Below are 25,543 nucleotides of genomic sequence, written 5' to 3'. Positions count from 1 at the left end.
GACAGAATTGTAACGTAATAAAGATCTGAGTTTCATTTAGAAGGGACAGAGAAATGCTGGATACCTCTTATAATCCTAGAAGGTGAGAGAAATTTAGTTTGAAGAGTAACTTAACTTTTGGGGTGAGAGTAAGGCATAACTTTTTTGGAGGGTATATACCAAATTAGATTTATCTGAGGGAACAGTACAAATGAAATAACTTAAGTGGAAGTGTTGGTATAGTTTACAGAAAAGTTAAAGGTAACTTCAGCGTGCATGCTTATCTTTGGTGACCAGGGAAGTCAACCTCATGACTATGTGAAGCCAGCCTAAGGCTTAGCTGTCATTGTTACTTGTCTCCCAGGATGTGCTTATCAAAGAGATACTCTGCCATACCAATTCTGGGGCCCCCATTTTTTGATGGATTTCACCTGCTCATTCAGGTAATAAATGTCAGTGAAGTCACATAAGTAGGGGTCATTTTTGTCAGTGACCAGTTTGTGCAGTATTGTGCATTCAGTAGTGACAGATTTATGCGTTTTTCCAAGGTAACACTTGCACACTCTATTGCCTTCAGTCAGCTCTCTCACTTACTATGGTTTAGTTTCTTGATATCCTGAAAGATTTGAGATTTGGTCACCTGGTTGGTTCTGCAGCTTCCTCAGTATCTTAGCATGTGTCCTCTCTTGAGATTGGAGAAGAAAATATCTGACAAAGTTCTTCAAAGCCACACCATTGAGGTCAAAGTAGTAAGGCATGGAGGCAGGAGTAGGTAGAAGTAGGAGGCAGAGAGCTCCAGGTTGATCTGGCAGTTGATGGTGGTCCCTGGTTCCTGGTTGTAGTTCTGGCACACCTGCAAGGGTAGCCAAGGAGGGTTCTTCTAAGGGCACTGTGGGGAGGTGGTGGAGAGTCAGTTGGCTGTTGAGCTCTGGTTCTTCCAACTACTGTGAAAGCAGGAAACCACAATGACTCAGTGAGGAATGTCTGACCCAAAATGACTTGATAGAATAGTTCAAAGAACTTGGCAAATGCATTCCTTGCTTCTCACTAGTCCTAGGTTCAAATCAGCCTTGGAGGTTGGAAACCATTGTGCTAAAATGTCATATTAAATGATGGGTCGAGTGAATGAAGCATACCGGGCTTAGTAACTGAGGGACACCTAGCCTAGATTAGATAGGGAAAAGGATCATGGCCTATGCTAAAAAGAAAGTTGGGCTTTGGAATCGAATTTTGTTTTGACAGATACTGTGAGTCTTCTAGCAGGATGGGTAACTTCTTTAAACCTCAGTTTTCTGAGCTGTAAGAGTATGAAACATGTTTATTTTCTAGGGTTGTGAAAATTAAGTGAAATTATGACACTGAAAGTATCCAGCCCATAGTAGGTTCTTAATTCCTTTTGTGTTACATCTTTCCTGTTAAACATTTTCATAGTTGGATAAGGAAAGCATTTTCACTAATAGTTTATCTCATGCCCAAATTTCTTCCCTCCTCGGGCAGTCTGGAATCTTGTATTGAGTACATTGATCTGATCCTCCCTTTGAGAAAATGTATCAGGAAAATGTTTTATTTATTTTTTTTTTTTATTTTTTTTATTTTTTTAAATTTTTTTTTTTTTTCAACGTTTTTTATTTATTTTTGGGACAGAGAGAGACAGAGCATGAACGGGGGAGGGGCAGAGAGAGAGGGAGACACAGAATCGGAAACAGGCTCCAGGCTCCGAGCCATCAGCCCAGAGCCTGACGCGGGGCTCGAACTCACGGACCGCGAGATCGTGACCTGGCTGAAGTCGGACGCTTAACCGACTGCGCCACCCAGGCGCCCCGGGAAAATGTTTTAAATGAAACCTTCATACTATTTTGAAGACTACCCCCTTCATACCCCCTGCATTTTGAGAATACACAGAATCCCATCGACATGCCCCTGTAATTACTTGAGCCTCCTGTAATGGGCTGGATTGTTCCAGAGTTCACACACAGTGCTTTCACCATTCTTATTTGATTCTTAGTCATTCTCTACTTTAATTTACCATGGTTCTGTACACACATTTCTCCCTTCATGAGCGATGCACAAATTTTTGTATTTTACACTAGGCACTATAAATGTTTATGGATGGATAGCTTATATTAGAAATTATCTTTTAAAAAATGAAAATGAGCTATCTTTAACTGTTTTAATATTCCACCCCTAATCCCTTAAAGAGATTTAATATAAAATTTTATTGTGGAAAATTGCACACATTTACAAAAGTGGGGAATGGTATATGAACCCCTAGGTACCCATCTCCTAGCTTTAACAGTTACCAACTCATGATTGATCTTATTGCATCTATACCCATGGATTATTTTTAAACCTATCATACATGCTCTCATTTCATTCATAAATATTTTAGAATCTGAAAAGATAAGGATTGTTTTAAATTTTAGGATCTATATCACCTATATTCTCTGCAGTATCTGATTATAATGCTGTCCCTTTGAACTACACTTAAACAAGTGAGGCAGGGTGTTATTGTTGTTGTTGTTTTTGGGGGTGGGAGGAATGAAACCATTTTATTGAAGTGCTTGGGGGAAAGGTCCAGGGGTAGGAAGACAATGAGATCTAACATCCTCCGTCCTGTTGGAATCTCTCCAGCTGCACAGTCCTCTGAGAAAGGAGGCAGGGTTATTTTGCTTTTCTTTCCTGACTTAATTGGCTGCTTAGTTGTAAAATATTATATGTATATAGTGTTTGCAAATATGCTTTACAAGAGTTTTCAGTTGCAAGTGATTATTCATTCAATCGAACATCTTTCTCAGTTTATTAAGTTTGTACTGTATTAGTACATGAGTACATTTTTACTGGAAAAAGTTAATCTAAGAATATATGTTATATATATATTTTAAGCATAAATGAAATCAGAGTGTATACTATAATGCAGCTTGCTACCCACCACACTTCTTCACATTCTTGTCTGCCTCTAATCTCTTTTCTACACTGCAGCCAGCAGGGGTCTTTTTAAAATGTAAATCAGGTAGTGAGTTCCTTAGTAAGACCCATCTAATGATGTGTCTTTGTACTTTGAATAAAATTAAGTTTCATACCTTGGCCTGAAAGGCCCATTGTGATCTATCTTGCCTGCATCCTCTATCCTTTTTTTTTTTTTTTTTTAAATTTTATTATTTTTAAATATTTATTTTGAGAGAGAGAGAGAGAGAGAGAGAGAGAGCACACATGTGCTTGCACATGAGCAGGAGAGGGTCAGAGAGAGAGGGAGAGAGAAAATCCCAAATAGGCTCCACCCTGCCAGTGCAGAGCCCTACATGGGGCTCTGTCTCAGGAACCGTGAGATCATAACCTGAGCTGAATGGGCTCTATCTCAGGAACAATGAGATCATGACCTGAGCTGAAACCAAGAGTCCGAAGTTTGACTGAGCCACTCAGGCACCTGTCCTCTATCCTTCCTAACATGCTGGAGCCTCCTTTTGATTCCTCGAAGGTGAGCTTGGTCCTATCTAAGCCCTTTGCACTTGTTTTGTACTCCTTGTCTGGACATATTTTGGCATTCTGTAGGCACTTGTCATTCAGGATCCTCCCTATCCCCATACCCCTTTGTGTTTTAACTCAAACATTATCTTCTTAGAGAAGACTTATTTGACCCCTTTGTATTAAGTACTCCTCCTTTCCTCTGGCAGTTTGTTATGGCACTTAGAAATGATTTTATCTGTCTTTTTCTCCACTGCTACAGCAATAAATGAATAAATAGTTGGTCTGTTCTGTGTGTTATGAATGCTGCATCCTTTTGAATTTGTAAGAATGGCCATTATATTCATTTTTAGAATTTTTTTACTATTTGTTCCACTAATTATTTCCCCTAAATTCTCTTACTTGGTATTAGTTTCTTAAAGATTGATTTTATGATTATCTTTGTAAATTTCAGAATTGCTCATTGCCAGTGTGAGAGCAGTTTGTGGGAGAAGGCCAATTGTCTGGAGGCTGGGAAATCCAAGGGTCCCTTCCTTTTCCTTGTATTGGAGTTTGGAGCACAAAGGACTGCATCTACCTCCATGGCACACATTCCCCGGAATGGTGTTTGTATGTGATTTTGCCAACTAACCCTATTCTGTCCTTTCTACATCTTTCCCCTAAGATTTCTGTTTCTCTGATGGCCTTCTTCTTTAAATAAAAATTCCCCCCTTACCCCCAGCAAGGTTATGCATTTATTCTTTAAATAGCTTCTGTAAATTTGAGTATGTTGGGAGGTAGGCTCATGTGCTAGTCCCTGTGGTCCACTTACTTCAAAACATTTTTGATGTAAGAGATTTTTTTTTTTTTAATGTTTTATTTTATATTTGAGAGAGAGAGAAAGAAAGAGAGAGCGCACGAGCAGGGGAGGGGCAGAGAGACAGAGACAGAATCTGAAGCAGGTTCCAGGCTCTGAGCTGTCAGCAGAGAGCCCAATGCGGGGCTTGAACTCATGAACCATGAGATCATGACCTGAGCCAAAGTCAGATGCTTAACCGACTGAGCCACCCAGGGGCCCTAGTGTAAGAGATTTTTATAAGCCAGTTTTCTCTTTATTGAAAGGATTTAAATTTTTTAAAAACTTGATTTGGGAAAATCTTAAAAATATACCAAAGTAGAGAGAATAGTATTGTGAGCCAGCTTCAGAATTTATCAACATATGGCCAATCTTATTTCACTTATACTTTCATTTTTCCTTTCAAGATTATTTTGAAGTCAGTGCTGTTCTTCATATTATATATTCTGTAAATACTTCAGTATGTGGCAGAGATGCCAGTGTAATGTTCAAAAACAGCCTTTCTCCAGAGTCACTGATGGGAACCCTGCCCGCTAGGGCATTCTCATAAATGACTAAAGCCTGAGGGATTCTCCTCATTGCCTCTTTGAGGAAGACCACCCTGTTCATCTCTGTTATGGCCACAGTTTAACACATAGTGTATATTCAGTAACATTTGTTTAATGAACTACCTTGGTTTCCGTAGTCTTCATTATGAAAAGCAGGTTATTTTTGGATATGGTATGGAATTAGGTGGAACTACAGGTGACCCTCACTGTCAGAACGTAACTGGTTTCTGAATCGTTACTGCGTAGTGAATTTACAGAGCAAGAGCCTATATTCTCATTTTTAAAGGGAAAAATAGGGGTGCCTGGTGATGAGGTTTTGGGATGATAGTGGGGTTTGTGGGGTCTGGAGCCGACGGCCAAGAAAGAATTCTTGAAGACATCTTTGGTGCAAAAGTAATTTTATTAAAGCACGGGGACAGGACCCATGGGCAGGAAGGGCTGCTCTGGGACCCTGTGGAGAGACTGCTTATAGAGTTGGGATTTGGTGGGAGGTAATGTCAAGAGGAAGTTACCAAAGAGATTTTCATCTGCTAAAGAAGACTCACAGGATACTGGAGGCCTAGCTATTGTCAAGCTAAGGTGGTTTTTCCTCTAGCAAAGCATTAGCATTAAGACAGTAGGGAGTTCCTGGAGAAACTCTAGCCTCAGGTAGTTGTTAATGGGTTGCAGGTTATAAGGAAATTTAATTTATCTGCGGTTTCCTTCTGCCTTTGTTTCCCACATCACCTGGGGGGCTCAGTCAGGCGTCAAACTCTTGATTTTGCCTCGGGTTATGATCTCATGGTTCATGGGATCTTACAGTGCTTGAGGCCTGGAGCCTGCTTGGAATGCTCCCTCCCTCTCTCTCTGCCCTTCCCCCTGCTCATTTTTTCTCTCTCTCTCTCTCTCTCTCTCTTTCTCAAAATAAAGAAATAAACATTAAAAAAAATAAAGGGAAAAATAATGCTTTCCCAGCCCATTGAAAACTCCCAACTAATTTCTCTACATGTTACTCACACACTCTTAAATAGGGTAGACATCTTCACATTGTTGCCCCAAACAAACAGGGTTCACAGGATCCTAAGTTTTTGAGGCCATCAAGTTAAGGTTTTCTCCTTCCCTCCCTCCCCTTCCTTGTCTTCCTTGTGTGGAGGGGTCCATCAGGCAGCCAAGGTAATAAGACACTGCACAGAAACTAGGAACACTGGAAGCTGAAAAAGCTACTTTGTTTAGTAGGGAAAATAGCAAGATAGAGTGCATTTCTTTCAGCTCTTTGCTATGTTAGATGAAATAAAGAATTCAGTTGCTTTTGATGGCTAAAGTGGCAGGCTCACATAGTTGCCCACATTGTTGTGGATATCCTGGACCCTGCACTCCTGGTCTTTCTTCACCTGCCCTCCACATCCAGCCAGTCACCGCAAGTCATGTGTAGTTGTCTTTCTCTCTTCTATTCCTCTGAGCAATCTACTCTTCTTTTTTTTTCATGGCTTCTACTCCACACTCCTACTCCACACTCTCGATCGCCTCGCTGTCAAGTTACCTGGGTTGTTGTAACAGGATACCTTATGATTTCCCTCTTCTGTGCTGGCTATTTATGAGACTCACCTAGCACTTAAAGTGACCCACTCCAGAATAATTAAATCATGATGGAGAGGAGAGAGAGCTGAAATGCAGGACTTTAATTTCTCTGATTAATTTCTTTGAAAGCCTCATTAATTCTCTTCTGTCTGGGCATTTAAATGTGATGTCCTTTGTGTTTGGAGTGTTGGGTTTTTTTTCCCTCTTAAGGCTTTTTCATGCAGGCGGTATTGTCCCCATTTTTCCTTTGGGTTTCGGGTGATACTTCGGTAAAACCCCCCTCAGTGCCATCTAGTAGAACCTTCTATGATGATGGGAAGTGTTCAATATTATGTGCACTGTTTCCTGGACTAGCTGGTAGCTTTCCAGCACTTAAACTGTGACTAATGACTGAGAAATTGAAATTGTTTTCATTTTTTAAAAAATTTATTTTTGAGAGAAAGAGCAGGGGAGAGGAGGAGAGGGAGGGAAGGAGGGAGAGAGAGAGAGAGAGAGAGAAATGAATGAATCTTAAGAATCTTAAGCAGGCTCCACGCTCAGCACAGAGCCTGACACAGGACTCCATCCCATGACCCTGGGATCATGACCTTAGTTGAAATTAAGAGTTGGACAATCAACCCACCAAGCCACCCAGGCACCCCAAATTTTAAATTTTATTTAACTATAGGTGTTAGGTGCCCTAACTTGTGTCCTTACAGCACCCTGCGTGTATTCCCTCACTACAACACTATATTGTATATTTTCTGAAAATTGTATTATTAAAACATTTCATAAAGTTGAAAGAATTTTGTAATGTATGCTCCTATATCCATCATCTCGATTCTGCCATTAATATAATTATCATACTTGGTTTTAACACATATTTATCTGGGCATTTCTCTACCCATTAATTCTTTTCAAAAAAATATATTTCAAGGGGCACCTGGGTAGCTCAGCTGGTTAATCGTCTGACTCTTGATTTTGGCTCAGGTCATGATCTCATGGTTTGTGAGATCGAGCCCTGTATGGGGCTCTGCACTGACAGTGTGGAGCTTGCTTGGGATTATCTCTCCCTCTCTTTCTGTCTCTTCCCCCACTCAAAATAAATACACAAACATAAATATATATATTTCATAATAATATCCGTGCAGATTTCCCTAAACACTTTAACATGCATATCATCAACAGCTTTTTGGGGGGTAAAATTTATGTATAATAAAATGTCCGTATTTTAAGTGTCTATTTGCTGAGTTTTGATAACTGCACCTCCCTGTGTACCCAAACCTCTATCAAGATTACAACATTATCATCACCCCAGAAGGTTCTCATCTGCCCTTTCCCAGTCTGTCCTTTCTCCCACCTTCCCAAGTGATGATTGTTCTGAAATTTTTTCGGGCAGTGTCTATTTTAGCATCATTCTAAGTATCTGAATAGTGGAACCTCATGCTCACCATAAATGAGAAATGCTTTGGCTTCTTAGTTTCCATATACACCCTTCTACACACGTTACATTCAATTTTGTGTTTGATTTTCAGCTCAATCGGCTGTGTGGCTACAAAAATAAGAAATTGTTTCAGGGCTGACATGGAAGCTCGCAGAAAGAGACTTGAGCTGAGGGCTCGGGCTGAGCTGCTTCTTTCTTTGTCTCTGAAAGTGCTCTAATGCACTCAGAAGAATCCCCTCGCACCACAGTCCTTACCTTCATCACAACTGTTATTGGGGTCAAGTGCAACAACAGTCTCGGTTTTCTAGTTAGCATGGGATTACTGTCAACCACAAATGGTATCTTGATTAATTATGATTCTAATACCTGACATCTTATTTCTCATTACTGACATCTTATTTCTCATTGACAATGAGCTCATCACTACATTCAAGCTCAAGGATATGACCAAACTTGTCCTTAAATCCTGTCTTTGTGGGTCTGCTAGGACCATTCCCCAGTGCCAACTGTATATAAGTCTGGATCCATTCAGGAGACAGAGACCACAGAGTAATTTAAAAGAGGGAAGTTTAAAGAATTGTTACACTATGATAGGAGAATAACTATAAAGATGTAAAGGGAGCTCTAAAGGATACTCTGGGGCTAACAGATGGTCCCCAAAGAAGGGCCAACTTAGAGGGGTGAACTACTAAAGTCTTGGGTTTAAAATCTTATTAGAGAAGGTAGAGGTACAACCTTAAGTTGCTGGTAGAAAAGTTTGCTGAGTTGCTGAGATTAGAGCTGGTCCACTGTAGCTGGGCAAGCAGGAAATAACCCTCTTAAGTGTAGTTGAACCTGGGTTGGTTGGCCTGTGTGTGGGGGGGAGTCAGGGTGCTGTGTGTGGGCATAAAACCTGGACTTCATGGTGTCCTCATTGGGAGGTAGTGCCTGGTCAAGGCTACCAGGTTGCTGAGGGACTGGACCCAGGGGCATATGGCTAGGACTGGGAGCCACTGGGTATTCTCCCCATAGGTACCGTGCAGTAGGAACCAGAACAAAATAAAGATAGCAACAAGACCCTGAAGGTGTCTTTCCTGCAGTGCCCCTTCAGTACCTTTTACTTGACAGAGTGTAATATTGTACTCAGTATAAAGAAGAAATGCTTAAAAACTCCAGTCCATTTTTAAAGCCAGGTACTGAAAGATGAATTCAGAGGAGAGAGGTAGCACATTGATAACTGGCCTGTTCCAGTCAGAGGAGGTTATTTTACTCACAGTTCCTCACGAGCTCCCCATTTTACCCAGAGTGAAACCAAAGCCGTACATGGCCCTCTGCTTCTTGACTTCATCTTCTAGTACTGTTTTCCTTGTTGGCTCTGGGGTAGCCATCCTGGTCTCCCTGCTGTTTCTGAAACATAAGCTGGCATTCTCCTGACTTAGGGCCCTTGCACTAACTGGTTCCTCTTAGAAAGTTCTTTTTCTACATATCTGCCTGGTGAGTTCCTTCCTTTCCTTTGTCTTTGCTCAGATGTCTGCTTCTCCATGAGGCCCGCCCTTGACCATGTTCTTTAATACTGGAAGCACCAGCCCTTCTGGTGCCCTCATGTGGCTTGACTTTTTCCATGGTACTTCTCACCTAACATACTGTGTAGTGTATGTATTTCTCGTGTCTGCCTTCTCCCTTCATAATGTCAGGTGCCGTGAGTGGCAGAGGTGTGTGTGTGTGTGTGTGTTTTGCTCACTTATCCCAAATACCTAGAATAGTGCCTGATGCATTGTAGATGCTTAATTAGTACTTGAATATTAGAGTGGACTCGGTGATAATACCCATTAAAATGAGATTCCATTTTAACAAAGGAATTCTGACTTTGTTGTTCGATGTATTTTTACTACTGGGTTATGCAGTTTCCTTTATGTTTTGGAGACAGTTACATTCTTTTGATATGACCAGGGTGTATTTTTGGGTGGCTTATATGCTTTAAATGAAGCACTGTGCTTTATTAAGTTACCTTTTCTATAGCTAAAGCTATGTCTTTGGCTTCTGTGACTCTTATCTGGGCAAATGCTTGAGGGAGATAACTGTATTTTTAACATTTTATTCAGAATTGAATCTTGGTCATGGAGAGTTAACTGATTTTTGTTGTTGTTTTTAGGTGCTGAATGTGGAGTAAATGCAGATGTTGAGAAACATCTTGAATTGGGCAAGAAATTACTTGCAGCTGGACAACTAGCTGATGCTTTATCTCAGTTTCATGCTGCAGTAGGTTTGTATCTTGGAACCAAAACCCTCAGTGGCCATCCTAGTTATTTCTAGTTAACAGCATTTGGATAACATTTAAAATAAACATTATTTAATGTTGAAAGAAAACATTTAAAAATATTTGCAGGATTCTGGGTGAAATAGATTAATAAAATAAATACACAACACTTAAATGCATATGTATCTAACACAAGAGAATTTTCCAGATAACTACATTTTCTACTCTAAGTATCAAGAATAAGTCAAGATAATTTTTTTTTTAAGATTTTTTTTTTAACCTTTATTTATTTTTGAGAGAGACAGAGTGAGAGCAGGGGAGGGGCAGAGAGAGAGAGGGAGACACAAAATCTGAAGCAGGCTCCAGGCTGTCATCACAGAGCCCGATGCGGGGCTCAAACCCACGGACTGTGAGATCATGACCTGAGCTGAAGTCGGACGCCCAACCGATAGAGCCACCCAGGCGCCCCAAGTCAAGATAATTTTGACAGAAAGCTTTTCTCACTGTATTATATAGTTTTTTACCCCCCCTTAAAGATTTCACTAAAGACGGTTTAATTTTCTTGATGACTTGAGATCAGAAGTATAGTTCTTTTACTTTGAGGCCCTTGGGGGTTCCTGCAGTCCGTTGCCTCTTCTGTGTTGGTCAAACTTCCTCACTCCCTTAGGCTGGACATCCTGTTGCTCACTTATGTTTGTCTATAGTTTCTACTCTCTGCAGCTTTTAATCTATTGGGACTGAGAGGAACGAGATGGCCACAATAAATAGGTTCTAAGTGAGGGCTTAAAGGATTTTCTATATGCTTTTGTGCAGGACTTTCTGACACTGACTTTTTGGAATCCTCTCTTAAATTATACATTCTCACTTTTATTTGGGATGGTTAAGAGTGACAAGTTAACCTGTAGGGTAATGAGGTGGGTTTTTTTGTTTATTTTTTTCTATGTTTTTGATAAGATAAAGTTCTCACCAGAAGAATGATCATCCCACTCCTGTAATTTACTTTGTAAACAGAACATAATTAGATTTTGGTTTGGCAGTATTTTTCTTAATGCTTTTTTGTAAACTCACACTTTTATTACTGGTATTATTAACCCTCTGGAATAACAGGAAACCAAGGTTTTTAATCTTGGGTTTGCCACTTGATAATCCTATGATTATTGGTTAAGTTATGTAAGTAAATATAGACTTAAACAAGTTACCTGCATATTCCTAGCAGTTTTCACTGTGCCACCTAAAAGGATTTTTTGTGAAGATTGGTGAGAATAATGTATATAAAGATTTTTTTTTGAAAATAGGGTACAATCACACATGTAGGATCTGTAGAAATATAATTTTTATATCTCTGAAAATTAAGACTTTTAAAAAACAGACTTGATATGTTAATAGAATTTTCTTAACTATGTGAAATTTCTGTTAGGTAGGATTTTTCATTTTAGCAATTAGCTCACCTTGGGAGGTGGTAGGTAATCGGCATAGCAATTTGTACCAGTTAATTTTCACTGGAGACCATATACTAAATGACCATGTCACTACTGAGTCCACACTGTTCTGGTGGTTTGAGCTCTGCTGCAGCGTGGTAGTTAAAAAAATTTCAATTATTGTCTTAGATAAAGCATATCTTAAAAAATATTGATTCTTCCCTAGTACTGCAAGAATATTTGCAGAAACTTACACCTCCTACCTATTTTCTACTTTATTATTTGCTTTTTTAAAATCTCCCTTTTAGCAGAAACGTTAAGGCCATGGCATATTGTTACGGTCGTTTAAAATGACTTCTTGCTTTTCTTTAGCTTCACTGCTGTACTTGAACTTTTGAGATGGTTCTTCCCCAAAATACCCAATAAAATATTATATTCATTGTCAGATGTCAGTTAGTAAAGCTAAGAACTGATAATTTATTTGTGAAATTCGGCGAAGGGAGAAAGTGAAGCAGTGCTAATGCATTCAGAGTTCAGAGAGCTGTAGAGCTATGTGCCCTTTTGTTCGTCATGATTTGGCGACTTACAACAATTCTCAGAATGTTCACATGTCTTAATTTCTCAGAAAGACCTGTGTAGTTTGGGACATTCATCATCTTAGTTTGTGTCAAACACAGATTATAGCCCACTGTAGAAAACAAAGATTAAATTGTATATGATGGCAGTATACAGGAGATGGTGAGGGGGGTGGTGGTGTCATGGCCTACTGACCCTCCTATTAAAAGTGTGTTTATCAGAAAAGAACGTTAGATCCTCTGTTTCAGTTGTCTGGTTTACCAGACCTCACATTTAGCATGGCCACACTGGCTGCTTCAGGTAGCCCAGTGAGTTAGGGAAAGCGTCTCACCAACAGTGAATTTGTCCGGGTCTCCTGACTTGTAGACTAACAAGTTGTGTGCTTGTTGCTGTAGGCGGTAGAGCTGGGCTGCTGTAAAATATATGCCAATCTTCTGTGGTGAAATATCACCCATGGTTTAATACATTGCTTTAAACTGACTGTGTAAAAGAGTTCATTAAATGTTTATTCATTTGTTATACTTCCCAGCTTCTAAATTTTGTGATGTACTTTATTTAACTTCTGTGATTAGAAATTGATGTGAAAGTTTGTAATAGAATTTGGCTGGCAGCATTGTAAGTATCAATGAATCATTTCTTATTATAATGCTGTAGTTGACATTATTTATGGTTGTGGCACCCTTCCATTTTCATTCTTGAAAAATTACTAGGTGCATTTTGAAAATTACTTGGGCTTGGTATGTTTTATGATTACATTTTTAACACAAGAAAAGGTTTATGTATTAAAATTCAGTAGTGTCACATTGTTCCTACAGAGTGATACGGGTCTATCAGTGATATGAAGTTTTTTTGTATCTGGCATATGAATATTTTTTGGCAGGAGTTTTAAGATTTAAGATGGGGAAATATTCTTGATCTGTCGGAAACTGTGATTTAAGGAAGGATGTTGATTATCACTTTCCAATTAGTCTTCTAAAACAGTTGCATCCATTTCAATGTTATGAAGTAGTCAGACACAAGTATTGTTTAGAGATTTATCATTAGAGAAAACTGCAGTGCAATGTGAAAATGACCTGACTCTCATTCCTGCTGCATGGTCTTAAGGAAATAATGAATTCTAGGGTCTGAAATCACTTTTTTGATAGACCTAACAGAATGTCTGAGCTATATTGGGCAGGAATGCCTGTCTAATGTGGTGGATTAAATGGTAGGCATGTCTGAAATGATAGTTTTCTCTATTTGCTTGGAAAGAAAATCAGTATCACATTTATAGTTTTGCTAAATCAGAAAACAAAATCTATGCCTACATTTATTTGTCACAAACGTATCATGGTGCTTTCTCATCACATTTGGACCTCATTTGTGAAATGGGGATGGGCATTTACTATTCACATTTACAGAAGGAAAGAAAGTACCTTAGTGACTTTTTAAACATCGTGTTCTAATGCAAAAGATTGTGAACTTCTTAAGGATAGGTAGAATCTCATTGTTGTTATTACCATTGTCATTATTTTTACTGAAGTATAATTAGTATACAATGTTAGTTTCAGGTGGATGGACAACATAGTGATTGACAATTCTACACATGATTCAGTGCTCACCACAATAAGTGTAGTCATGTCATCATACAACATTATTATAGTATTATTGAGTATATTCCCCTACTGTGTATTTCATCTCTTTTTTATAAAATAAATAATTCTTTTTATCTATTTTACCCATCTCTCTACCCCACCCCATCCAGTAGTCATCAGTTTGCTCTCTATATTTAAGAGTCTGTTGTTTGTTTGCTTATGCTGTTTTTTAGATTCTACATATAAGTAAAATCGTATGGAAGGTGCCTAGCTGGCTCAGTTGGTAGAGATGTGACTCTTGATCTTGGGGTTGTGAGTTCAAGCCCCATGTTGAGTGTAGAGGTTTATTAAAACTAAAACCTTTAAAAATAAAATAAATGAAATCGTATGGTATTTATCTTTTCCTGATTTATTTCAGTTAGCATAAAGCATAATACCTTTTAGGTCCATCCATGATGTTGCAAATGGCAAGATTTAATTCTTTTTTTCATGGCTGAGTAATATTCCTGTGTGTGTGTGTGTGTGTGTGTGTGTGTGTGTGTGTGTGAGAGAGAGAGAGAGAGAGAGACAGACAGACACACACACATCTTAAAGATAGGTAGTATCCTATTTTGCCATTATTATTTTAATCTCCGGTAGGTGCTCAGTAAAAGTTTAAATGAAGGGATAGAGTTGGGTTAGCTGGGAGCAAGAATAACATTTTTCTGTATTTAGACAAGTGTGGTCTTTCTGTTTTCCACTACCACTGTTTATAACATCATTTGTAATTGGCTTTCTGATGTATTTTCTTCATTAGTTGTATTTTATTACAGCTTATCTTTTCATATTTGAATAGTAGTTTGAAGATTAGACCTTAAATCCATCTCTCATGTTCAAGTTTCTAATAAACGAGTATAACAATTTGAATGGCATGTTTTCACATGAAATCTAGTATTTCTATAGGTAGGCTTGCAAGTATTTTAAATAATGAACTGTATTGTGTATTGAATGGATAACAGGATAAGTGATTATTTTCAAGGTTGTCAGATGTTGTTTTATGAGAAATTAAGCATGAATTTTTAAACCGATCCTTGTTCAGTTGCTACTTCATGCACAATGATACAGGAATGGACACTAGTTCTAGGAACTGTTGGTATTTTAAGATGAAGATCTAGGGAAAACTATTTTGTTTTGCCATTCACGTGACCTCATACGACTAAGAACATTGATTTGAAGGCAAGGGAAATAAAAGGACAAATTAACTATTGGGACCTCATCAAGATAAAAAGCTTCTTCACTGCAAAGGAAACAATCAACAAAACTAAAAGGCGACTGACAGAATAGAAGAAGATATTTGCAAATGACATATCAGATAAAGGATTAGTATCCAAAAACTATAAAGAACTTACCAAACTCAACACCCAAAAAACAAATAATCCAGTAAGAAATGGGCAGAAGACATGAATAGACACTTCTCTAAAGAAGACATCCAGATGGCCAACAGGCACATGAAAAGATGCTCAACGTCACTTCTCATCAGGGAAATACAAATCAAAACCACACTGAGATACCACCTCATACCAGTCAGAGTGGCTAAAATTAACAACTCAGTAAACAACAGATGCTGGCGAGGATGTGAAGAAATGGGAACCCTCTTGCACTGTTGGTGGGAATGCAAACTGGTACAGCCCCTCTGGAAAACAGTGTGGAGGTTCCTTAAAAAATTAAAAATAGAACTACCCTACGACCCAGCAATAGCACTACTAGGAATTTATCCAAAGGATACAGGAGTGCTGATTCATAGGGGCACATGTACCCTAATGTTTATAGCAGCGCTTTCAACAATAGCCAAATTATAGAAAGAGCCCAAATGTCCATTAACTGATTAATGGACAAAGAAGATGTGGTTTATATATACAGTGGAATACTATTTGGCAATGAGAAAGAATGAAATCCTGCCATTTGTAACAACGTGGATGGAATTGGAGGGTATCATGCTGGGTGAAATAAGTCAGAGACAGATCTCATGTTTTCACTCATATGTGGAACTTGAGAAACTTAACAAAAGACCATGGGGGGAAGGAAAGGGAAGGGGAAAAAATAGTCTCAAACAGAGAGGGGCAAACCATAAGAGACTCTTAAATGCAGGGAACAAACAGAGGGTTGATGGGAGGGGCAGCGGAGAGGGGAAAATGGGTGATGGGCTTTGTGGATGGACTTGTTGGGATGTGCACTGGGTGTTTTATGTAAGCGATGGATCACAGGAATCTATACCTGAAACCAAGAGCACACTGTATGCACTGTATGTTAGCTAACTTGACAATAAATTATATTAAGAAACAAAACAAGGTGTTCACTGAAAACATGAAAAAAAAAGAAAAAAAATAAAGAGCACATTTATTTATTTTGAGAGAGAGAGAGCAAGTGAAGGAGGGGCAGAGAGAGAAAATCCCAGGAGGGGCAGTGGGAGGTGGGGGGAGGAAATAGAGAGAGAGAGAAGCAGGGGCTCTCCTGAAGCAGGGTTCGTGCTCACCTGAAGCAGGGCTCGGCCAGTGTGAGACTCAAACTCGTGAACTGTGAGATCATGACCCGAGCCTGAGTCAGATACTTAATGACTGAGCCACCCAGGCACTCAGAACATCGATTCTTGATTCATATGTTGAGCCATTGTCATTTGATTACTCAATTTTGTAGGTTCATTGTTATAAAATGGGTCTCTAATCTGATTTCATATCTTAAAAATACCTAAAAACTGAAGAATAAAGTAAATGAAAGTGTTCCAGATTATTGTATATAAACATTTTTTAATATATGTGTAATCAAATACTTAAAAGCTGTGTCATATGTAATCCTCATTAGAGGTTTTTCTGCATGGACTGAAATGGTCAGTTTTTCCCCAAATAGAAGTGTAGGTACCTTCTTGATAAGTTGCCCAATGCTAGCATTAAGCATTCGTTTTTTTTTTTTCTTGAAAGAACTAGATACAGAGGTCAAAATAACCGACATCTGTTTTTCAACATGCCATTGCTGATTTCATATGGGAGAACAATCTGAATATCCTGGTGAGGCACATCTTTTTAAGAGCCAGGTCTGTTCTCTGGAATCCCTGCGTGGGGTGGCTGGCAGGGAGAAAGGGAACTGGGTGACCAGATGTTTGTTTGCTTTGCCTCCTGGATGGAAAGCACTCCAAATGGAAAGCTTACCCGGACCAGTGAGGTCAGAATCTACAAGCAGCAACTCTTTGAAAAGCAAGAGATGGCAGTGTCTGTCATACCCTCTGTGCCAACTTGGGAGGACTGCAGGGACCAGAGGGCGGGCAATGCAGCAGAGACTTTAGCCCCCTTCCTCTTTTGTCCCCTCTGAGAAAAACCTCTTCTGGACTGGACAGAGTGTGACAACAAAACATTTGCTCCCTGGGTTTACAGACCTGGCTCTGGAAACAAGACCCATGGGAAGTGGACCATATTCATCCGGAGGCTGGGAAATGTTTCTCTTGGTCTGTGGCAGGGCTGATGTTGGCGTGCTTCCTCCTTGTCCACAACAGGATGGCACTAGGGAAAGCAAACAGAACAGAAGCCAATGTGAAGGATTTCTTGGGCTTTCTCAATGAGAAGGACCCAGGAATCAAAGCCAGAAGCAAGGGAGGAGCTCCTGGGGTATGGTAGGGCTGAGGAGACCCTGTGAGAAAGCTGGCTAGCTCCAGGGACCCGCTGAGTACTACAGTGTCCTGTGGAAATGAAAGAAAGACCAAAGAAGCCATGTCTGTACTGACTTTAGCCCCTTGCTTGTCCTAGGCAGGTCTCAGTGTTGGCATTTGTTGTGGTGATCAGGAATTTGTTTCCATTTCCTTTTATTTGAATACCTTGGGCCAGGTCATATGGAGACACTCGAGTGAATTCACTCAAGGAGTTTTATTTTCTCTAGACTGAGGTGTGTGTATAAATAATTGATACCAGAGGGAGTGATAAGTGTTATGGGCACAGTAAGAGGTATACTGTATTATAGAATGTTATGGAAATTGAAGGAATGGAAGGTATATATTTCACATGTGTCATCAAATGAGTCATTTGAGCTGTGCCTAAAAGATTGAGTAGGATTTGGACATACGAAGATGATCATGTGTGATGTAAACTCCAGGTCTTAAATCATGTTACTTCTAGTATTTTTTGCTTAGTGTAAATAAGTCATGGAAAACTTAATTTTTTTTAAATTAATGAATATAAAAGCACTCTGTTTATTATGAAACATTTTGGAATGTGTTTGGTATAAAGAAGAAAATCTGATCTCTCTGCCCAGATAACTACTGTTGACATGTGGTGAATTTCCTTTTACTTTTAGAGGCAGTCACTTAAAAGTGACTGGTATCAAGTCATTGTTCAGGCCAGTTATGCTGCCCAGACTCACATATTTTTAATTTATTGTACATTCTAAATCAAATATAAACTGAACCTAAAAATATTATATATCATTTATGCTCTTAAGTATAGTTACTCTATATCTTACTTTTTCCTCAGGCTAATTATAGCATTTTGTAGGAAATACCCTATATACAGGCGGCTGACTATGCTCTTTTTTTTTTTTTCCTGGTCTCCTGAGCAAAATTGATCAGGAAAGAAATTTCAGTGATGCTTAGCTGGGATCTATGGATTGTTTTTGGTTTTTGTTTCAGATTTGAGGAAAAAATAGTTCTTTAATTGTTAAAATGCCCAGTTTTCATAGCTTTTCAAAAATATGATCCTAATAAAATAGTATAATGAAAAGTATGTTACAAAATTTTACTGTTTTGACCATTTTTAAGTGTATTAGGTTAGTGGCACTAAGCGCATTCACATATTTGTGCAACCTGCATCGCCATCCATTTCCAGAGCTTTTTCATCATCCCAAACTGAAACTCTACCCATTAAGCAGTTGTTCCCCATTTTTCTCTCTCCCTTTCTCTCCTTCCTTCCTTTGTTTTTGTAATAGCCATCTTAATGGATGGGAAGTGGTATCTCACTGTGGTTTTGATTTACCTTTCCCTAATGATTAGTGATGGTAAGCATCTTTTCATGTGCTTTTGGCCATTTGTATATCTTCTCTCATATATGGTTTTATAGCTTTACTTTATCCTCCTGCCGTCTTTTGCTCAGCAGTGGTTCAGGTAGGTTAATGCCATTAACAACTGCTCAAAACCATGATTTTGAATGATGACAAACCATTCTGTCATAGATTGCCATTGGTCATGTTTTTCAGATGATAAGACCTTCAGGGGTAGAACTTTCAGAGAGTTTTAGTTGTAAATCTTATAATGATAGAACTGTGCATAAATAAATATTTGTTTAAGACACGTGGCTGGATTTGGTCAAGATATATATGTATATATCTATATCTATATATCTATATATACACACACACACACATATACACACACATATGTATTTCAAAATTGCTTTCTAGAAGGACTGTTTGGCAGCACAAGGTTTACTTCCACTGAGTAAAGTAGAATTAGCTAAAAAACCTAATCATCCATCTGTTTTCCTTCTTTTAAATATTGGTAACTTAATTAGTCTTGTCTCATTTCCCTTCTCCTCCTTTGTCCTAAGGTTTGTACCTTTATTTCTTCACTGCCATTTTAATTGGAATTTGTGAGGGAACAGAGATTGTACATTTAATATGTCAGTTTAATTGGAAGTCTATAATTTTCTTAACTCTGAATAAAGCATAGTCACATTCTCAGTCAGTATTTTTAAAAAAAAATTTTAATGTTTATTTTGAGAGAGAGAGCATGAGTGGGGGAGGGCAGGGAGAAAGGGAGACACAGAATCTAAAGTAGGTTCCAGGGTCTAAGCTGTCCACACGGAGCCTGACACAGGGGCTCAAATTCACGAACCATGAGATCATGGCCTGAGCTGAAGTCGGATGCTTAACTGACTGAGCCACCCAGGTGCTCCTCAATCAGTATTTAACTTAAGGAAATTTCAGTAAAGACAAAGACTGAATTGCATACTTATAAAAGTTGTGAGTCGAATATAGTTAATATTTTAGATCAGAGGTTGGCAAACATTTCCTCTAAAGAGCCAGATGATGAATATTTAAGCTTTTCAGCCATACAGTCTCTGTGCATTTATTTTTATTTTTATTTTTTGACAACTCTTTAAAAATGTAAAAGATATTCTTGAAGCCTGTGGGTTGGATTTGGCTCAGAGACTATAGTTTGCCAATCCTGTTCTGGATTTATTTGTAGTGATCTTGCTAGTCAACTGGACCCATTATTGATGGAAAGACTCTTAATGCCTTAAGGGAATTGCAAACTCTAGTATGGTTCAGGTGATTTGTGTTTTTAAGGAAATTACCGAGAGCTAATATTATTTATTATTTTAATTTTCAGATGGTGACCCAGATAACTATATTGCTTACTATCGGAGAGCTACTGTCTTTTTAGCTATGGGCAAATCAAAAGCAGCACTTCCTGATTTAACTAAGGTGATTGAACTGAAGATGGATTTTACTGCAGTAAGTGCATCTAAACTTTCTTTAAAGAAAACTTAAGGAAGTTTGGAAGAGGTAATTTGTTTTTAAAGGTGAGGATCCACCTGTTAGGCATAGCTGGGGAGCATAGGAAGCTGCTGTGGTGTAGTAGACTGGGCAGCAAGAACAATCCAAAGTCCCTGGAATCAAAGATCTGTGTGAAAAAGGAACAGTGGGTAAATTTGGTGAATTTTAGAAGCTTGGCAGTGACATCATCCTTGTGGCTTAGAAAGACCTCTGTTTTTGGGGGGAGTGTAGGGCAAGATGTGAGGCTGAGTAACCAGTTGATCAAGAGGCTATTGAATTAACAGGCTGTCAGGTGACTGACAGTAGTTCCAATTAAGGCTGTCATAGGAAAGATAAAGAAAAGGAGATAGGTCACTTACATAGTGGTTTGTAGTAAGGACACAGTTCTGAATTAGATGGCATCCTCCCCTGCAACCAACACACAAGCTTCAGAAATGGAGGAATTTACAGTCTAATGGGATATCCTGATGTTTGGCATTTAGTGTAATGGCTTAAAATAATGGGATAAGTTAGATGCTTTCAAAATTAATTTGGTAGCCCGTTTATTGTTTATATCCTGCCATAATCTAAAAAGGACTTGGGATAACTGATTAGATATGGGTGAATGTTTGGTTTGAAATATTACTATTATTTTAGGATGGAATTGCCAAGTGTCAGACTTTCTTTTAATCTGTTACTTTACCTAGCTAACTGAGCACAACCTTTCACAAAAGTTGAGTAGTTCATTTTCCTAGTATTATTAGTTAAAGTGGCTTCATTTTCCTTTTTATGTGTGTTGATGCACTTAACAGAGGATCAGGGAAATTTTTTGTACTGTCAAAGTAATGTGTTTTTTTTTTTTTAAATTTTTGTTTCTAATGTTTATTTATTTTTGAGACAGAGAGAGACAGAGTGTGAGTGAGGGAGGGGCAGAGAGAGAGGGAGACACAGAATCCGAAACAGGTTCCAGGCTCTGGGCTGTCAGCACAGAGCCGGATGCAGGGTTCGAACCCATCGACTGCGAGATCATGACCTGAGCTGAAGTTGGGCACTCAACCAACCGAGCCACCCAGGCGCCCCAGTAATGTGTTAAGTTTTAGTGGAATGTCAGTGTGGTTTCTGTCTTATGGTCACATTGGTCATCAGAGAGTTGGTATTCTTGGAAGAGATGGGATCATGCACATGAGAAAAGGAATACCAGAGATGGAGGGGGAAAAATGATGCATGGGAAAAGGGAAGAGGTGTTATTCGGTTGTAGTAGAGTGAATATTTCCAAAGTTAATAAAAACAAAATTATATCTAGAACTTTGATTGGTAAAGTCCCAAATTACACAGCTTTTTTTTTTGTGGTGACAAAAAAGTTATTACGATGGCCAAAAAAAAAAATATTGAGATAAAATTCACATATCATCAAATTCATCCTTTTTTAAAGTGTATAATTCAGTGGTGTTTTAGTGTATTCACAAGGTTGTGCAGGCATCACCACTGTCTAGTTCCAGAACATTTTTATCACTCCCAAAAGAAATCGAGTACCCACTAGCAGTCACTCCCCATTTATGCCCTGGACTCTGGCAACCACTTTTCTTTCTGTGTGGGCTTGCCTATTTGGACATTTCATATGAATGAAATCATTCAGTATTTGTCCTTTTGTGTCTGACTTCTTTCACTTAGCATATTGTTTTCACGGTTCACCCATGTTGTAGCACGTGTCAGTACTTCATTCCTTTTAATGCTGAATAACAATAGCAATATTCCATTGTGTGTGTGTGTGTGTGTGTGTGTGTGTGTGTGTGTGTGTGTATGTCACATTTGCTTATTGATTTATTAGTTGATAGGAATTTGGGTGATTTCTACTTTTTAGCTATTGATTTGAACATCCATGTACAAGATTTGTGTGGATACATATTTTCAATTTTGGGGGATATAGCACAAAAAGTATTTTTAAAGAAGCATACTTAATGCTTAAAAATTGTACACATTCATTGGTTCCAGGAATTGTTCTCAAGAGTGCCAAGTCAAATGGGCATTGGAAAAATAAATATTTCGTTAATAGTTCATTAGTGTATTTGGTTTCATTCTTTGTGTTTAAAGAAAATTTGGTAATGCGTGGTTCTCAGAACGCCCTTTCTTTTTTCTAGGCAAGATTACAGAGAGGTCACTTATTACTCAAACAAGGAAAACTTGATGAAGCAGAAGATGATTTTAAAAAAGTGGTAAGTTCAGCTTGTATTTGGCTTTATGAAGATGTTGAACTCCTTTATGAAGATGAGTGAACATGTTGGACTTATTTTTTTATATAGTAAGACATTTAGTAATAACTTTGTGGCTAAAAGGGAAAATCATTTGATTTGTATATATAAAAATCACAGTTTCTGTATTAATACATAGTGGCTGACATGAAAGAATCACTTTAAGAGTTGGAAGATAAAGTATATGGAATGAATATATAATTTTAATTCAGTTTATATAGCTCACGTGTTCTGCTTTGTTTTCCGTGAGGATCTAGAGATATCAACTGAACTATTCTAAAACTCCTCTAGATACCCCTGGGAAACACTTCATTTGATTTAAAGGAATAATGAGACATTCTTAAAAGGGAGTTTTGTAATTTCCTGTATGGCTACTCTACAAAGTGTAGTGTTTTGAATTCATTGGGGGATGTTATAGATTACCTATAATTGAAAAATGATTTGTTGGAGAGACAGCCAAAGTCTTTATGCCCTCATGAAGCTTATTTTAAGACCTGCATTTTCGTTCCATCTGGATTTGTTTCTGAAGTGGTCTAGAAAGGGCATATGTACAGTTGACCCTTGAACAAAATGGATTTGAACTGCATGGGTCCACTTTTATGTGGGCTGTATAAGTACTGTTAATGCATTTTCTCTTCCTTATGATATTCTTAATAACGTTTTCTTTTCTCTAGCTTACTTTATTGTAAGAATACAGTATATAATACGTATAACATACAGAGTATGTGTTAATTGACTATGTTATTGTTAAGGCTTCTGGTTAACAGTAGACTACTAGTAGTTTTGGGGGAGTCAGAAGTTTTATGAGGATTTGACTGCATGGGGTGGGTGGCATCGGTGCCCCTAACCCTGTGTTGTTCAAAGGTCAACTGTATAAAACCCCATTGTTCATTATTTGCATTTTTGTAGTTTATAAAAATACTTAGTTACTAGATGATAACCACTATGAAAATAAAACTGAAATTTCTAATATTTTCATAACCTCAGTATTTTATACCCTTAGTATTTCATAACCTCAGTGTTTTCACAGTACTCAGTCATATGCAGAGAAATTAAACATTAGACTTAATTGTATTAAAATCTAATCAGCAGCTGTCTCCTGGTCTCAGTAAAACTGGATGTCCTTTTATGTTTATTTAATTTTCCTTACTACTTGAGAAGGTGCTTGAGAACAGGCTGAAGGATAGGTCGTGGGATGTGATGGCAGCTGAGTCCCCAGCCTCGTTCTTACACATAGCAAGTGTTGTGAGAAATTTGTTGAATGGATGGATGAATGATAAAACATAAGAATGAGTTTCCTTCTTTTTAACAAATGCCTAAATCTATTATGTAGAATTGTTTTTCAATCATAACATTAGAGTAGCCTTTTAGGAATAACACAATTTAGAAGAAAGCTTTAGCAAAAATTAATCCTTACTGGGCATTGGATATATCCTTCTGGAAAAGTGAGTTCTTTGAATTTTGGGTATGTCTTCAGTTAATGTCTTTTCTGTGATCAATATTAAAACCTCACAGAGGGGTGGCTGAGTGGTTCTGTCAGTTGAACATCCGACTCTTGATTTCAGCTCAGGTCATGATTACAGGGTTGTGGGATTGAGCCCTGTGTCAGTTTCCACATTGAACATGGAGCCTGCTTAAGATATTGTCTCTCTCCCTCCCCTTCCCCCTCCTTCTCCCCTCCCTCTCCCTCTCTCTCCTCTCTCTCTTCTTTCCTCTCCTCTCCCTCCTCCCATCCCTTTCTCCCTCCCGCCCCCCTCCCTTTGCCCTCCCCTGCATTTGCTCTCTCTCTAAAAAACAAACAAACAAAAAAAACCCTCCCAAACCTCACAGAAACAAAAGGGGGACTTCCCACTTTTATTTATTTTTTAAAATTTATTTATTTAACTTCAAGTAAGTTAACATACAGTGTAGTATTGATTTCAGGAGTAGAACCCACTTACATATGACACCCAGTGCTCATCCTAACAAGTGCTCTCCTTAATGCCCGTCATCCTTTTAGCCCATCCCCCTATGCACCTCCCCTCCAGCAGACCTCAGTTTGTTCTCTGTAGTTAATAGTCTTATGGTTTGCCTCCCTCTCTGTTTTTATCTTATTTTTCCTTCCCTATGTTCATCTGTTGTGTTTCTTAAATTCCATGAGTGAAATCATATATTTGTCTTTCTCTGACTTATTTTGCATAGCATAACACCCTCTAGTTCTATCTACATTGTTGCAAATGGCAAGATTTCATTTCTTTTTGATGACTGAATAATATTCCATTGCACACACACACACACACACACACACACACACACACCCACCCACCTCTTCTTTATCCATTCATCAGTCAGTAGCCATTTGGGATCTTTCCATAATTTAGCTATTTTTGATAGTGCTGCTATAAACATTGGGGTGCATGTGCCCCTTTGAATCAGTATTTTTGTATCTTTTGGATAAATACCTAGCAGTCAAATGCTGGGTAATAGGGTAGTTCTATGTTTAATTTTTTGAGGAGTCTCCATTCTGTTTTCCAGAGTGGCTGCATTCCCACCAAGAGTGTAAGAGGGTTCCCCTTTCTCTCTTGCCAACGTCTCTTGTTTCCTGAGTTGTTAATTTTAGCCACTCTGACTGGTGTGAGGTGGTATCTCAGTGCGGTTTTGATTTGTATTTCCCTGATGATGAGTGATGTTGAACATTTGTAACTTCCTGATGAGTGATGTTGAACATCTTTTCATGTGTCTGTTAGCCATCTCGATGTGTCTGTTCCTGTCTTCTGCCCATTACTTCACTGGATTATTTGTTTTTGGGTGTTGAGTTTGATAAGTTCTTCATAGTTTTTGGATACTAACCCTTTATCTGATATGTCATTTGCAGATATCTTTTCCCATTCTGTTGGTTGCCTTTTAGTTTTGTTGACTGTTTCCTTTGCAGTGCAGAAGCTTTTTATCCTCATGAGGTCCCAGTAGTTCATTTTTGCTTTTGTTTCCCTTGCCTCTGGAGACATGTCAAGTAAGAGGTTACTGTGGCGAAGGTCAAAGAGGTTGCTGCCTGTGTTCTCCTATAGGATTTTGATGGTTTTCTGACTCACATTTAGGTCTTCCATCCGTTTTGAATTTATTTTTGTGTATGTTATAGGAAAGTGGTCCAGGTTCCTTCTTCTGCATGTCGCTGTCCAGTTTTCCCAGCACCATTTGAAGAGACTATCTTTTCCATT

The 25,543-nt window shown here is 38.5% G+C and overlaps 1 protein-coding gene across 1 annotated transcript in view; it reads left to right on the top strand.

Annotated features, from left to right (window-relative positions):
* DNAJC3 (DnaJ heat shock protein family (Hsp40) member C3) overlaps positions 1 to 25,543 on the top strand; it is an 89,471-nt gene that overhangs the window by 8,545 nt on the left and 55,383 nt on the right. The window contains exons 2-4 of the mRNA XM_060636831.3: positions 9,936 to 10,046; positions 19,955 to 20,079; positions 22,239 to 22,313. Coding sequence (XP_060492814.1) covers positions 9,936 to 10,046; positions 19,955 to 20,079; positions 22,239 to 22,313 — 311 coding nt within the window. The remainder of the gene's footprint in view (positions 1 to 9,935; positions 10,047 to 19,954; positions 20,080 to 22,238; positions 22,314 to 25,543) is intronic.

Source organism: Panthera onca, chromosome A1 (genome assembly GCF_046562875.1).
Source record: "Panthera onca isolate mPanOnc1 chromosome A1, mPanOnc1 haplotype 2, whole genome shotgun sequence".
NCBI classification, from domain to species: Eukaryota; Metazoa; Chordata; class Mammalia; order Carnivora; family Felidae; genus Panthera; species Panthera onca.
Note: the sequence above shows the minus strand (reverse complement) of the source record. Positions and strands in the feature narration are given on the sequence as shown.